Below are 12,474 nucleotides of genomic sequence, written 5' to 3'. Positions count from 1 at the left end.
AATTTTGTCTTAATCAAACCATAAGTAATATTTTAAGATATGGACATGAATTTAATAAATATATTAATGAGTATACAAACGAATTTAGGAAATAAATTGATAATAAATAAATTAAACATTTTGTTGTAACTGTGGTTTGTTGAGGAAAAATAAAAACTGGCTTGTTTAGCTGCCGCCAATTACGAGGAAAATCGTCATATATGGACCATTGTGGCCTTGAGCAACCAACTGGGATATGTTAATATATTTAAATGTATCCCGTATTATAACATTTAAAATTCCACCACCCTTCCGTAAGGGAAATTTGCCGCGAAACCCATTCTTTGAGCTAAACGTCGTCGCAGTTTTCTGGCACGTACACACATACATATCGTAATAACCAAGAAGACTGTTAAAAACGCCAAGATGGTTAGTACCACGAACATAACTCTAACTGTACTTAAACAAAGAAATTCGTCGTCGTCCATTGCCCCGAATGGATCTAAGACAAGAACAGTTTTAATACCGACTCGCAGACGTCCCCGAGTATTTAATTCTTACTTAAACTTCGAGGATTCTTGGGTTTCTTCAACGCTTCTTTCATATCACCTCCCGGTAAAGCCCTCACCTCGATAGAGTTAAATACATCAATGTCCTCGATGATTTTACTTATGGATTGAGTTTCTACCACCGTTCCCGCGTAACTATTCGCCCGACCCTTTCGAACCTTTGACGTGGACACTGGCCTTGACTTCCTGCATGGTTTCTGAAAGAACGGAATGGAATTTAAATCGGGACTTTAGTTGAGATTAGAGCGTATGACTTACAACGGGACACGTGAAATTGCAAACGATAACCCGGCATTGAAGATGGAGATGCGTTCTATCCGGGAATTTAAAAGCCGGGAAGGTTGTATGGACGACTTTGATGGAACGACGGGAACTGACTTTTTCAACTAAATCTGCCAAGACACTCCTGTCAACGGAGCACCTGCGTATCGGGGAAAGAAATTGATTATTTCGTGATAAATGTCGTTCAATTGTCATAAAGAAATTACCCGTTTTCGTCTGTGAGTTTCTGTATGACTGATTTGGATCCATCGTGGGCGAAACAAGACGTTACCTTGGTGTCCACACCAGCTAGGGTGTAGATAAAACTATCTTGAAACTAATCCTTATCGCAAAAAGGCGTCAAACAACGCGATCTTACCTTTATGTCGAATTTTAATCAACATTGATATCTCTTCACCCATATTGACGTAATTTATAATTGGTTTAACCAATGGCATGCGTCCCTTCATGATGTCCATCCAACTCTCCACGGTACTAGTGGATTTCTGTTTACCCAATTCGAATTATTTTGAGAATGACTGAATAATTGGAAAATGTTCTTACGACAGACGTTGATAGCTTCCTAGCATCATTTATTTCCTCAATTATCATACTGGATCTTGATGAATTATCCGCAACTGGTGAACCCATGGAACCCGTCACAACAATCTCGCGTACTTCCGGCGCGCAACGCACCAGAATCTGCTCGTCACTGGCCTGTTGTACTTGACGATCGTATTGAATGTACAAGTAGTTTTCGTAACCCAAGGAACCATCCTGCAACCAAGTCCAGTTAATACACATAACCAACAAAAAGAAGTATATGGACAAACTTACATCTTCTTCAATAACCCTGGTACCGCATTCATTAATACCGATACTGATCCTCAATTCGGTGGAACCATTACCGTGAACCCGACACTCTAAAGGATAACCCCTGGAGTAAATAGCCCCGTAGAATGGGTCGTTCATCATAACAACGGCTAGCAACATAGACTTGCTACAAGCTGCGTGAACGGCTGCGATGCAGCGAGACAATCTTTTAGAAACTAAAAAGTAGATTTTTGAAACGACTTACAGATAAATTTGTTATTCATTATCTTCGTATTCATCGTATGAAATGTTCCCAAATCATTGAGATTGCTTGCTGACACCAACTGCGAAACAACAAACAAGTTACTTAACTCGAACGCCTCAATTAAGCCAGAAACTATACACTTACTTGTTGGATTATTATGAATATCACAATCGCTCGCATTCGAACCATAATCATGTCTTCCGGCGACGCGTTCATTTTGAAGCGGAATAAGGTCTAAAACGAAATGCGAAAGGGCCAATGAACTTGAAAATGTTTTACATTAGTACGATTTTTTCCCCAAAAACTCTTTAAGAATTCTTATTTACCCCACTATGTACGTTTTTCGCAAAGTCTAAAAGGAAGAAGTAACCATCGCGGTGCATACGCGGTCAACCAAAGAAAGAAAAACTATTATGTTTATCCTACAACGCCAGTCAGTGGCAGTGGCATGCCTCGTTTATGAATTTACTTAGTAAGCTAATTTCAAGGAAATATTATGAAACTTATATAATTTGCCCACGCGACAATCTTGCTACAATTATTAGTGGTGGTAGATCTAATTTGGCTAGATCACGGTAACCTAACCTATGCTAAGCTGACCAAGAATACTATGGAAATTTACTTCTAAGTCCAAAAAAGAAAGAAAACTTGTTACAAATCTTACCTTTTCTTATATGGAGTACAAGTTGATTTTGGTAATTGGCAATCCTGATGAATAATATAAGTTGTTCTATAAAAGCCAGCGACAATTTCACGTCAAACCCTTTCAACTGAGAACCGTCACTGCTTACTAGAAAGAAACGGAAGTGAATGCCGATAAAGAGACTAACGGCGTTTAACCAAACCAAGAACGGCCCACGTATGGGTATACCATTGAAGAAGATCTAAGGACCACCGCTTTTTTCTTCTTTCTTTTTTTATTCCTAAGACGCGAGCGCCCGTGTCTCGCCATGCGAAACGTTTGAGGAATTCCACCTTCACTCAACACTGACTGAAATCCTGATTATTTAGTTCATTTATTATTATTTTTCTTTAAAAAATAAAAAATAAAAAATAAAAAATTTTTCGGCCTTTATCGGATTAGCTAAATTGACCCTTAATTGCTAAGCACGCCATGTTGGCTAAGGAAGTTAATTTTGTCTGGTTTTGGTGAAGTGAAGCGAATAACCTAATCTTAAAATGTCGGTTTATAACTTGAAATTACAAACGGATTAGGACTTTAAACATCTAATTAAAGTTAAATAAGTTTGACACAAATCAGTCATGGAAAGATCTTAACTATTTCATCTTGAACTTGAAAAATAGTGAGACACTGCTTAACGAAATATAAAAACAATTTATTTCAGTATAAATCACAGATTGGCTTCAAAATCTATACGTTAAAAGTTAACAAACTAAATTTACTTTGAAGTAAAAAATATTAAAATATCTTTGAGGAAACAATAAGTTCAGATTTCTCCTCTCATGTCGTTGAACTCGGTTCGTGGTTGCTTTATAACTTTCTATACTTTTTTTTGTTGTTATTCAATCTTGAATGGACACGCGTTCCGCACTTAAGTTTCGACTTCACCTTTAGCTTTCTTTTATTATAAGTTGTCACGTGTCCTCGGGTGTGGTCATTATTCTCTCAAGGAGTCGACCAACCTGTGTAGAACGTCCCTGGCCGGCGATTTATCAAATTCCGTTAGTTTAGATTCGGCTTGTTTGGCGTAGACACTTAACAATGCCTTGGCTCTCTCGACACCTTCTCCTTGTACGCAAGCTTGACGAATTTTAGCGAAATCTAAATTGTTGATGTCCCGTTTACCCTCGCGCCAGATGTACTCCATCAACTCGGGATGTTGTTCCAAATACAGGACAACTGGGGCGCTGCAAATGTTGAATGGGGTACCATCCGGATGTTTGCTGTTGCCGTGAAGAAACGGTTGCAATTCGTTGCTGACCTTTAAGTGAAATTCGAGTTGATATTAAGATACGTATTACGAAAATTAATCGTGTACCAATTACCTGCAATGCCAGACCCAAGTACTTCCCAAAAACAAAGGCGATTTGTTGCACGTCACTGTTATGTCCCCCTAATTCCATGGCCGATTCGCAACTCCTGGCCAATAAGCTTCCAGCCAATAGATTTATCTTAGCTTCCCATTCGGAACCAGGGTTTTTCTCAGCCGGAAGTGGATTGCCGTGCGTATCCGTATCCCCGTAGAAAACTCCGTTGACAAAATCGGAAATTCCGATTGACATTGACTTCAAAACGCGACTGTTCCTCAGTTGACCTAATCCAACGCAAGCCTTGGCGAAAACGTAATCCCCTCCCAAGACTCCGATACCGTTTATGGTTTGCAATTCGCTTAACATCGTAATTTCACTTTGATTTTCCACGGAACTGATGGCGAATACGTCAGTGTTCAGGTTTAGGATGGAACGATGGATGAGGAAGGCCGTATGAATCATTTCCGCTATACTGGCCAAGTTGATCTGTCTCGTTGATATCCATTCGGTCTTCTTGGCCTCGGAGTAATCTTCCGAGACGAAAGTGTGTCCCGCTGTTCTTGATAATAACAAGGTCACGATGGCTCGTAGTTGAAAATTCAAACGATTTTCGTAAAATAGGTTTCTGCAATAATTTTAAAGATCAGTTAACGTCATAAACATGAAATTAAAAACAACTGTACTTACTTTAAATGAGCTGCTATTGGATGCTGAGACGCCAGAACTTTGTTGAATAGCGCCGTTAGATTTCCGTTGTTATTATTAGCCAAAAGGGTGAAAATATCGATTTGGGTCATCAACTTTCCTTTTCCGATGATTTCTTCCGCTTCGCACAGCGTCCGATTCCAAACGGAAACTTTCTCGGAGATTGTGGGAACGCCGTAAACGGTGGAAAGACGACAACGGCCGCCGTCGGTAAATAAATTCTTCAACTTATATCCCCGGGACATGATTTTCCCGGCTCGACTCGACATTATTACCTGCATTTTAGGGTTTTCCTTCTAAAATTAAATATCAACAAACGCCGAAGTTTCAATTTTAACACTTTCTCAACAATATTGTTTTATTTTATTAAAGACTGAAGTGGTTATCGCTAGTTTTGAACACGAGTAGCTATAGAACTGCAAAAATATTTTACACGCCTATTTTTTTTTTTAATTAATCGCGATAAGTCGCAACTTCATCTATATTTACTTCATATGACGAATGAGGTATATTGCAATCTTAGAATCTACCTTAATTCCAATAGAGAGAAGCTAGTTTTAAGCGACTTATAAGACTGCAACTGAAAGTTTTTAACACGAGAAATTATTCTTCTATATACCTATTTTTTTTTATCAGATTAAAATTTTTTTCTTTATAAAAATTTGCATAAAAATGCGCAAACAAGCAGTTTATTAATTAATTTTAATTTAATAATATTCGTAACTCAATCGCGTTTAAAGTCAACTTACCTTTAGGCGTGATTGAGGATTAAACGGGAGATGATATTAACTAGAAGTGGTTCTGCAAACACACTGAACTACTTTTACTTTCAACTCTAGGTAAACGAAATCCACTACCACCACCACCAGGAAGTAGTTTTAAAAATTAAAGGGGAAACTATTTTGGTGAAACATACTTCCTCCCATTTTTAGAAATCTTAACTCATTGTGAATCAAGCGCCTTTTTTTTTTAAAAAAAAAGTAAACTGGCTGGACAGAAAATATGTAGGTTAAATATCTCTCTGCCACCTTTTACTTTTCTTTTCTTTCGCGCTAGTAACGTTTTTGTTGCTTCTTGGAACCGCCCAAATCATATGTCTTTGGTAAAAGTTGTTACTTGTTACCCAATTCAATTCAATTCCACCCTCCCCCCGTCCTTTGAAGGGAAGTAATTTGAACATTAAAGTTGCGCTTTAACAACATTTCATCTATTTTTAACGTTGAGAATCGTTGCTTCATAAGTAGCATTATAATAATTAGTATGACTTTGCGGAAGTGCTATATTGTTACTATGGGGGTTTTACTCTTTTTTCGCTTATAACCATTGGCTCTGTCTAGTTGGTTAGCTGTAAACGTGTTTTACTCTGTCGCCATTAACGTATTTCATTCAATGTCATACTTATTTTTGTTACGTTTCTTATGATATGGGGTAATAAACTATAGTTAGTGTGGTATTAGCTCTTCGAAATGGTTAAGTAATAAATTTATGGATGATTTGTAACGCAAGTATTTCGGTAAAAGTAACAGGTTTTTGACGAATATTTCCTTTATCTTGTACTTTAGAAGTACCTTTTCAAATCGAGCGGTTCACTATGATTCAATCCTATTTTAACGCCATCTATCTTATTTAATTTTTACTTAATGTTTCATAAAATCTATCACCAAAACTATTTAAATTATATGATATTAATAATTAATAATTTTAATAATATTTAATAATAATTATTAAATTAAACTACGGTTATCTCGAAGGGGAATAATTACATTGAAGCAGATGGAGACGTATAAGTTAAATTTTAAGTTTTTTTTTTCGAACTTTTTCAACTTGGAAAAGCTTGTAAAAAATTTTTAAAATCACTTTTAATCTTTACAATAAGCAGAGGAAATTCTCGTTTGACCCCTTACTTGACCCTGAGAAATCCTTATTCACGAATTACTCAATTGAGGGGACTTTTATTTCGTTTCTAAGCGTATATATACGTTCTTTGATTTAATTGCAGCATGCGAGACGTCGAAATAGGTGATCAATTATTATAATTGTCAAATGAAACTCACGAGGTCCGAGTTCTTATATACCAAGCTTTTTGATTGGTTGGGGAGAGAAAAGAAAAAGTTCCCGTGTTAAAATCTTTTTGGTTCTTGTGTTACGCCATATTTCAAAGTAAATGGTCCGCTCGCTTTTTTTTGGGGGGGGGGGGCTAAAAGAATAATTCTGGAATGTCAAAAAAGGACGCCGCAATTGAGTTCTAAGAAAGATTGTTACGAATACGGAAAAGCTAGATTCTAAGTTCGAGCCAAAATTGCCATAATTCAGTTGGTGTTTTATGCCAAAATGTTAGTAAAACGATCAAGATAAACTCTTATTTCTAATGCTTTCTTTTTTCGCGAGAAAGTAGATATATATATTAGCTCGAACTTTGACATATCCTGCAAAGATTTATCGCGCCTGTGTAAAAAGTATGGAATTGGCGCATTTTCGTAGTGATTGTATGTGGTTATGTAATTGTGGTAAACATTTCATAGTTTTGACCTAATTTTTGTCATAAGGGGTGGTCAACGTATGGCAATTCTAATAAATATGGTTCATACGCTGCCATATTTTGTAATTATAACATGATAAATGCGCCATTCTGGACGTAAAAGTTCATTTTTGAACATGATGTACAAGTTATATAATATACTATGATCTATAATGATCTTAGACGGCTTAAATTTCCCATGAAAAACCTCTTTTTCTTTTGGTTACGCGGCACAATATTTCCCACAAGCCCTAACTGACTTCTTAATTTTGGCCTCCTATAGTAAAGAATTCAATGGCAATTCCACGAACCTTTCTTTCTCCCACACCATACAAATCCAACAACATCATGTTTTTCACTCATTATTAACGCTTGATTTGACATCTTCTATCCGTTATTGATATTATCAGCTCAGGAACTTATTGGAAAAACAGTATAGAGTATTTCCCCCGAGGGTGCAAAACTTGGAATATGACGTCCTTATTATAAGGGGTGCAGCTAGTCCCGCAGCATGGACTCCAGGAACGAGCGAGTATTACCGGGCGCGCGGTCAGCATCTGCTTGAAACGTCGGTTCGTTCGTTTCCGACCATAGCATGAGAAAGAAAGAAAGAAGAAAAAATGTTGGCCATGGCCGGACGTGATTAGAGGAGTGTCAAAGAATGATTAATTCGCTGGTCCGGCGTTTTTTTTTTTTTTACTCTCGCGCCCCGTATATCAGGACCATATACCGTAACCAGTGTCTAAGGAATCGCCAACCCTGGGCCGACAATGTCCAGGAACCCCAGACAAGGCCTATCACGCGTACTTCTTTACCAACCAGACTGTACTGGTATACTAACCGACCAACCAAGCGTGAGAAAAATATTTACTTGAAAACCATATAGAACCCAGTTAATTCTACAAGTATGAATACCCAATGAAAACCCATGCCCTGATGAACAGAATGTTGGGGGAATATTTTTGGACTGTTTTTTTGTCTATTTGTTGACTTAAGACAATTCATAAGTGACGATTGAATCTACTCAAATGTTTTGGCAACGTTTTCCTAAGCCTTGGCCTAATCATTGTCGACCTATTATATCCTTCGATCTAACTGAATCGAAGAAAATGTATAGGGAATAAGACCAGCCTGCTATGACGTCACTTGGCCTATTTTAATCCTATAGAATTGCACGCTGAATCTGTGAAGGAACATTGATGGCATGGCATCGCCTCCTCGGGACCTTAACGAAAAAATAAGCAAATGCCATTACTTTCTACACATGCCATCCATAAAAATGGACATACTCTATTGGTCGTTAGCCTATTAGTCAAGGAGCTTTAGTGTTTTGGGGATTATAGCCCTGCAGGAGAAGAAGAAGAAGGAAAAAAAGGAACAAACCAGAACCGTTATTCCACGCAATTTTCCTGATGGCGCCTTAACCCAAATTTCTGGGACCCCATATTCTTCTTCTCCTCTTTCTCGTTGGGCGCCCGCTCCCATCAAGGTCCAGATCTAACCGTAACGTTGTTTACGTCTATTAGGTTACTAAGCCTTTGTATATAAGGTTTGGAGGAACATTTTCCTCCTAGAAGGAAAAAAAAATGTAGGAGAGGAGATAGCCATACATCACGGCTTCGTCATGTATATGCGGGGACTTCGCCCCTTCACTCGCTTCAATACCGAATCCAAGAGCTCTTCTATAGGTGGATGCTGCAGCTAGGAAAGAAAAATCCTCGAGACATCGCAAGATCTCATTAATCATACCCACACGACTATGGCCATTTTTTTCTTTATAGTCAAGAACCTGGCTGGCCATTTTTTTGGGCTGCAACTTATAGTAGATCTATATACCGTGGAATAACTTTTATAAACAACTTGAGAGGTTGCCCATTATACTCAAAGTTGTAGGCATGGTTTCCTCGAGATTGCGAGTTGCCATGTACATGATGCGTTCAGAACTGCCGTCCTGGTAGGGTTACGACCATGAGAGTTTAGCCTCCCAATGTTTGGGAGGGTATTTGACACGAATCTCCAGTACGTTATATACAACATTAAACCAAATAGTTAATTGGTATAATTTAGGCTTAACTATCTCCAGCACGATACGATGTCCTTTGAACTGAATTAAAAAATCTGGCATACTTACGGTCTCAAGATGATTCCGAAGACAGTTCACCTTTATACCGCGGTTGAACTCGCTTTATTCACCCACTTATATGCATCCAGCATTCACGTGATGGTATACGGGTTCCCAGGCAGCTATAGCTAGCTCTTCGGCAAGACTTTTAGGGGGTCCTTATCAGTCTGAAGAAGAAGAAGAAGAGTATAGAACTATAGTAGGTAGGAGAAGCTGTCTGCTCTTCTCCTTTGGGCGATTCATCGCTCGTACAACCTCCAGGCACCCTAGAATCATCTATCTCTTTTGGACCCCCTTTTTTTTGGAGCTATATCGCTTCGTGAGAGGGTGGCCAGGCGGGAAGAAAAGGAATAGTCCCTTATAAGCCCTTACTGGAATCTTTCTTTCCTGGGGTTTGGTCCATGCATTGCTCGCGCTTTATACAAGTTGTTAGAAAATCTATGAGAAGATCTGCTAGTTCTCGGCAAGCTATAGCTGAGCCGTACTCTTTTATTATGGGTTGGGTTTTTGGGCGCGAAGAAAAAAAAGGTTTTTTGTTGCTGGTGTTGCTGCTTTACTTTCTTTCGGATATACTTTCTTCTTACTTCCTCTTTTGGGAAGGTTCTTCCCCATCTACTTCCTCGACGACGGTTCGAGTTATCTCCGGTTGAGCATTATCGTATGGGTATGGATACGTCCAGGAGTGAACTGAGCTGAGCTTGCTAGCTAGGACTTGGTCGTGGTGGTAGATTTACCGCCTAAATTAGCTTGGTATATCCTAACTTCTTTCTTTTCGATATGGGTTGGAGGTTTTTTTTTCCTCTTGTACATCTATGGTTATAGCTAAGCTTTGGTTGAGATTTTTTTCTTAGCTTTTCTTTCGTGTATTTTTTTATCTTGTATGGTTGGTGTTAGGAAGTTTAAGTTTTGCGAGACAGTTCAGTCTTTTCAGGAAGAACTGATAGCGATGTTTTGGTTTTACAAGTTCGTGATTTGAAGTTAAATTTATGGAAATTTTTTGGAGGGGGTATGGGTTTTTTATCAGGGGTTTCTTCGTGGAAATTCAACGAAAATTCGACAAGTTTTACGTCTTGGTACTTAAGGAGTTCGTTCTAAGTTTCTCTAGAAACTTATCGTCTATAGAAACATTTTATTAAGTTCATCAGGTTTCAAATTATAAACAGCAAATGTTTTAGATTTTTTTAGCTAAACCTTGGCTAATTTTTCAATTGAAAAACGTTCATTAGAAACTTATCGTCTATGGAAACATTCTCTTGGGTTCATCAAGTTTAAAATTATAAACAGCAAATGTTTTAGATTTTTTACCTAAACATTACTTAATTTTTAAATTGCAAAACGTTCATTGTTCATCAAAATTTTATGATTTTTAGTAAAAAATCATTAATTTAACAGCGCATAATGGTTTTTCATGAGATAACCACTCTTTTTAATTTCTCTCTACGAAAACAGCAAACACCTCTACGTTGTCCATTAATTCTCATTTCCAAAACTCGTAGACGTTCATAACGATATTACCATATCATACCATATATATAGGTCTACTTTTCAAAATTTTAGGTTATATTATACAACTCTTCTTTCACCCAATCTTCAATAAAAAAGCACTTAGCAAAAATTACAAAAAAAAAGGTTTTTTTTTGTCAATCTAGCTATAGGAAAAAAAGGGTTTTATAAGATTGTCACCCTGCATGCATGGTTATAGTAATGGTTTTGGTCCCCAGTTTAGAAGCTTATGAGGAATAATCTCTCCTCGTGCATGCGACATCGTGAAGGAAAAAAAATAAATGATTTTCAGGAATTGGCGCGAGCTGAGCTTAAATAGATATATAGATTTTAGTCTTGGATAAGAAACTAAAGAAGAAAAATTCATTCCTGGCGCGCAACTTTCGTTAATGACTTGGTCGTCGCCTTTCTTGGGTATGCTGCGTATTATATACTTGCCTCGAGCTTAGAGGATCCAGAAAGAGCTACCATCCTGGAATACTCAATTAACAAGGGGCCTATATATACCGCGAAAATTTGGTGATGGCGGTGGTGTTGGTATGCCTACACTATCTAAGAGAAAAATTAGTTAGCCGTAGTATATAAGCAACGTTTTTTTCGGAACCCCCCAAGGAAATGAAAAATTGCCATATTTTTAAGTAATTATTTTTGGGTACTCGCGAAATATTTCAATTTTTGGGGTTGCGTCACGACGTTACTCGTAATAAATTAGCTCAGTTTATTTATTGATTTTAATTAAGATATGATTGTAATGTTAATTTGATTTTTGTATTTTTTATTTTCAGATTTTCACTGTTTGAATTTTTGGATTTGTGTCGTATTGTGGAACAGTTGGATTTCGGAGGTCGAATTGTGGAAAAGTTCTATTTTGGATGTGGAATTGTGGAACTAGTTGGATTTTGAAATTAAGAGGTGTGATATACATTATTTTTTTCTCTTATTTTTATTTTATTATTGTTATTATTATTATTTTTGTTCTAAGGGGTATTTAGTTGACTATTTATCCCCTAAGTAATTGTCGGTGTAACCTACAGCATCGTTATTTTCCAAACATTTTTTTAAAATAGGCCTAGGCATATATCTGAATAACAAAACAACAACAAAATAAATGGGGGACTTGAAACTGAAAATTACATATCGCGTTTATAATGAATTCTGCATTCTAAATTTGAAACGTCACGCGATGTTTGTACCGTAAACACAAACACGAGCACGTGCTAAGCGCTATACGCACGCCTCTTATTTCGTCTTTCGTGGCGCGAGAACCCTAAATTTGTTTCAAGTTTAATTAGAAAACAAAATTTCCTACTGGTTGGTTACCTGGAAAAGAACATTAAGCTTGGATTGTGCATGCGCCATTTCCAAACCGTAACGCAACTGGTCGTCAAGTAAAAAACCATTAACAGAACGTAAAGACATCAGCGTACTACATCAGGGGAATGGGGTTTGAATATGTATTTTCCAAGCCCAAATGATGAAAGTTATAACTTCCAAAGGCTGTACGTTTAATAGCTTGATCCTAAAAAGGGGATGTACATTCTGGTTCTCTCTCTGAACGCATTTCTTTTTTTCTGACGATGATGAAAAACAAGATCGTAAAAAAAAACTGGACATGGTAGCCCCCCAAGGTACACTCGCTAATGTCAAACGTATATAAGCGAGTTACGTATAGAAGTTGTAGGCCAGACCATTTTGAAAAGAGGCTCGGCCCTTGATGATTCCTAATGATAGTTTAAGGGACTTTATA

The 12,474-nt window shown here is 37.5% G+C and overlaps 2 protein-coding genes across 8 annotated transcripts; both read right to left on the bottom strand.

The window, feature by feature from the left end:
* Positions 1 to 25: 25 nt before the first annotated feature.
* LOC149692567 (uncharacterized) lies at positions 26 to 2,152 on the bottom strand. 2 transcript variants are annotated; one of them, XM_089868332.1, is made up of 9 exons: positions 2,032 to 2,152; positions 1,888 to 1,966; positions 1,647 to 1,828; positions 1,374 to 1,586; positions 1,189 to 1,315; positions 1,037 to 1,118; positions 807 to 969; positions 541 to 745; positions 26 to 481 (listed from the first exon to the last, which is right to left on the bottom strand). In XM_089868332.1, exons 1-9 carry the CDS (start codon positions 2,101 to 2,103, stop codon positions 273 to 275), a joined length of 1,332 nt encoding a protein of 443 aa, XP_089724458.1. In that variant the 5' UTR covers positions 2,104 to 2,152; the 3' UTR covers positions 26 to 272. The 2 variants fall into 2 exon arrangements, with proteins under 2 accessions (XP_089724458.1, XP_089724457.1); XM_089868331.1 differs by having other exon boundaries at positions 1,374 to 1,828.
* A 1,051-nt stretch (positions 2,153 to 3,203) lies between these two features.
* LOC149692566 (all trans-polyprenyl-diphosphate synthase PDSS2-like) lies at positions 3,204 to 12,459 on the bottom strand. Of its 6 annotated transcripts, none has more exons than XM_089868336.1 (6): positions 8,713 to 12,459; positions 8,486 to 8,599; positions 7,414 to 8,327; positions 4,567 to 4,880; positions 3,895 to 4,504; positions 3,204 to 3,830 (listed from the first exon to the last, which is right to left on the bottom strand). In XM_089868336.1, the coding sequence occupies exons 3-6, from the start codon at positions 7,450 to 7,452 to the stop codon at positions 3,507 to 3,509; spliced, it is 1,287 nt and encodes a 428-aa protein (XP_089724462.1). In that variant the 5' UTR covers positions 7,453 to 8,327; positions 8,486 to 8,599; positions 8,713 to 12,459; the 3' UTR covers positions 3,204 to 3,506. The 6 variants fall into 6 exon arrangements, with proteins under 6 accessions (XP_089724462.1, XP_089724459.1, XP_089724460.1 ...); XM_089868333.1 differs by having other exon boundaries at positions 8,486 to 9,391; positions 9,597 to 12,459; XM_089868334.1 differs by having other exon boundaries at positions 8,486 to 9,710; positions 9,809 to 12,459.
* Positions 12,460 to 12,474: the final 15 nt, after the last annotated feature.

The sequence above is a fragment of the Phalangium opilio genome, unplaced genomic scaffold (genome assembly GCF_054372755.1).
Source record: "Phalangium opilio isolate 3A_F unplaced genomic scaffold, DU_Popi_V2 ptg000024l_1, whole genome shotgun sequence".
NCBI lineage: Eukaryota > Metazoa > Arthropoda > Arachnida > Opiliones > Phalangiidae > Phalangium > Phalangium opilio.
The sequence above is the reverse complement of the archived record's forward strand: the minus strand, read 5'-3'. Positions and strand labels throughout refer to the sequence as shown.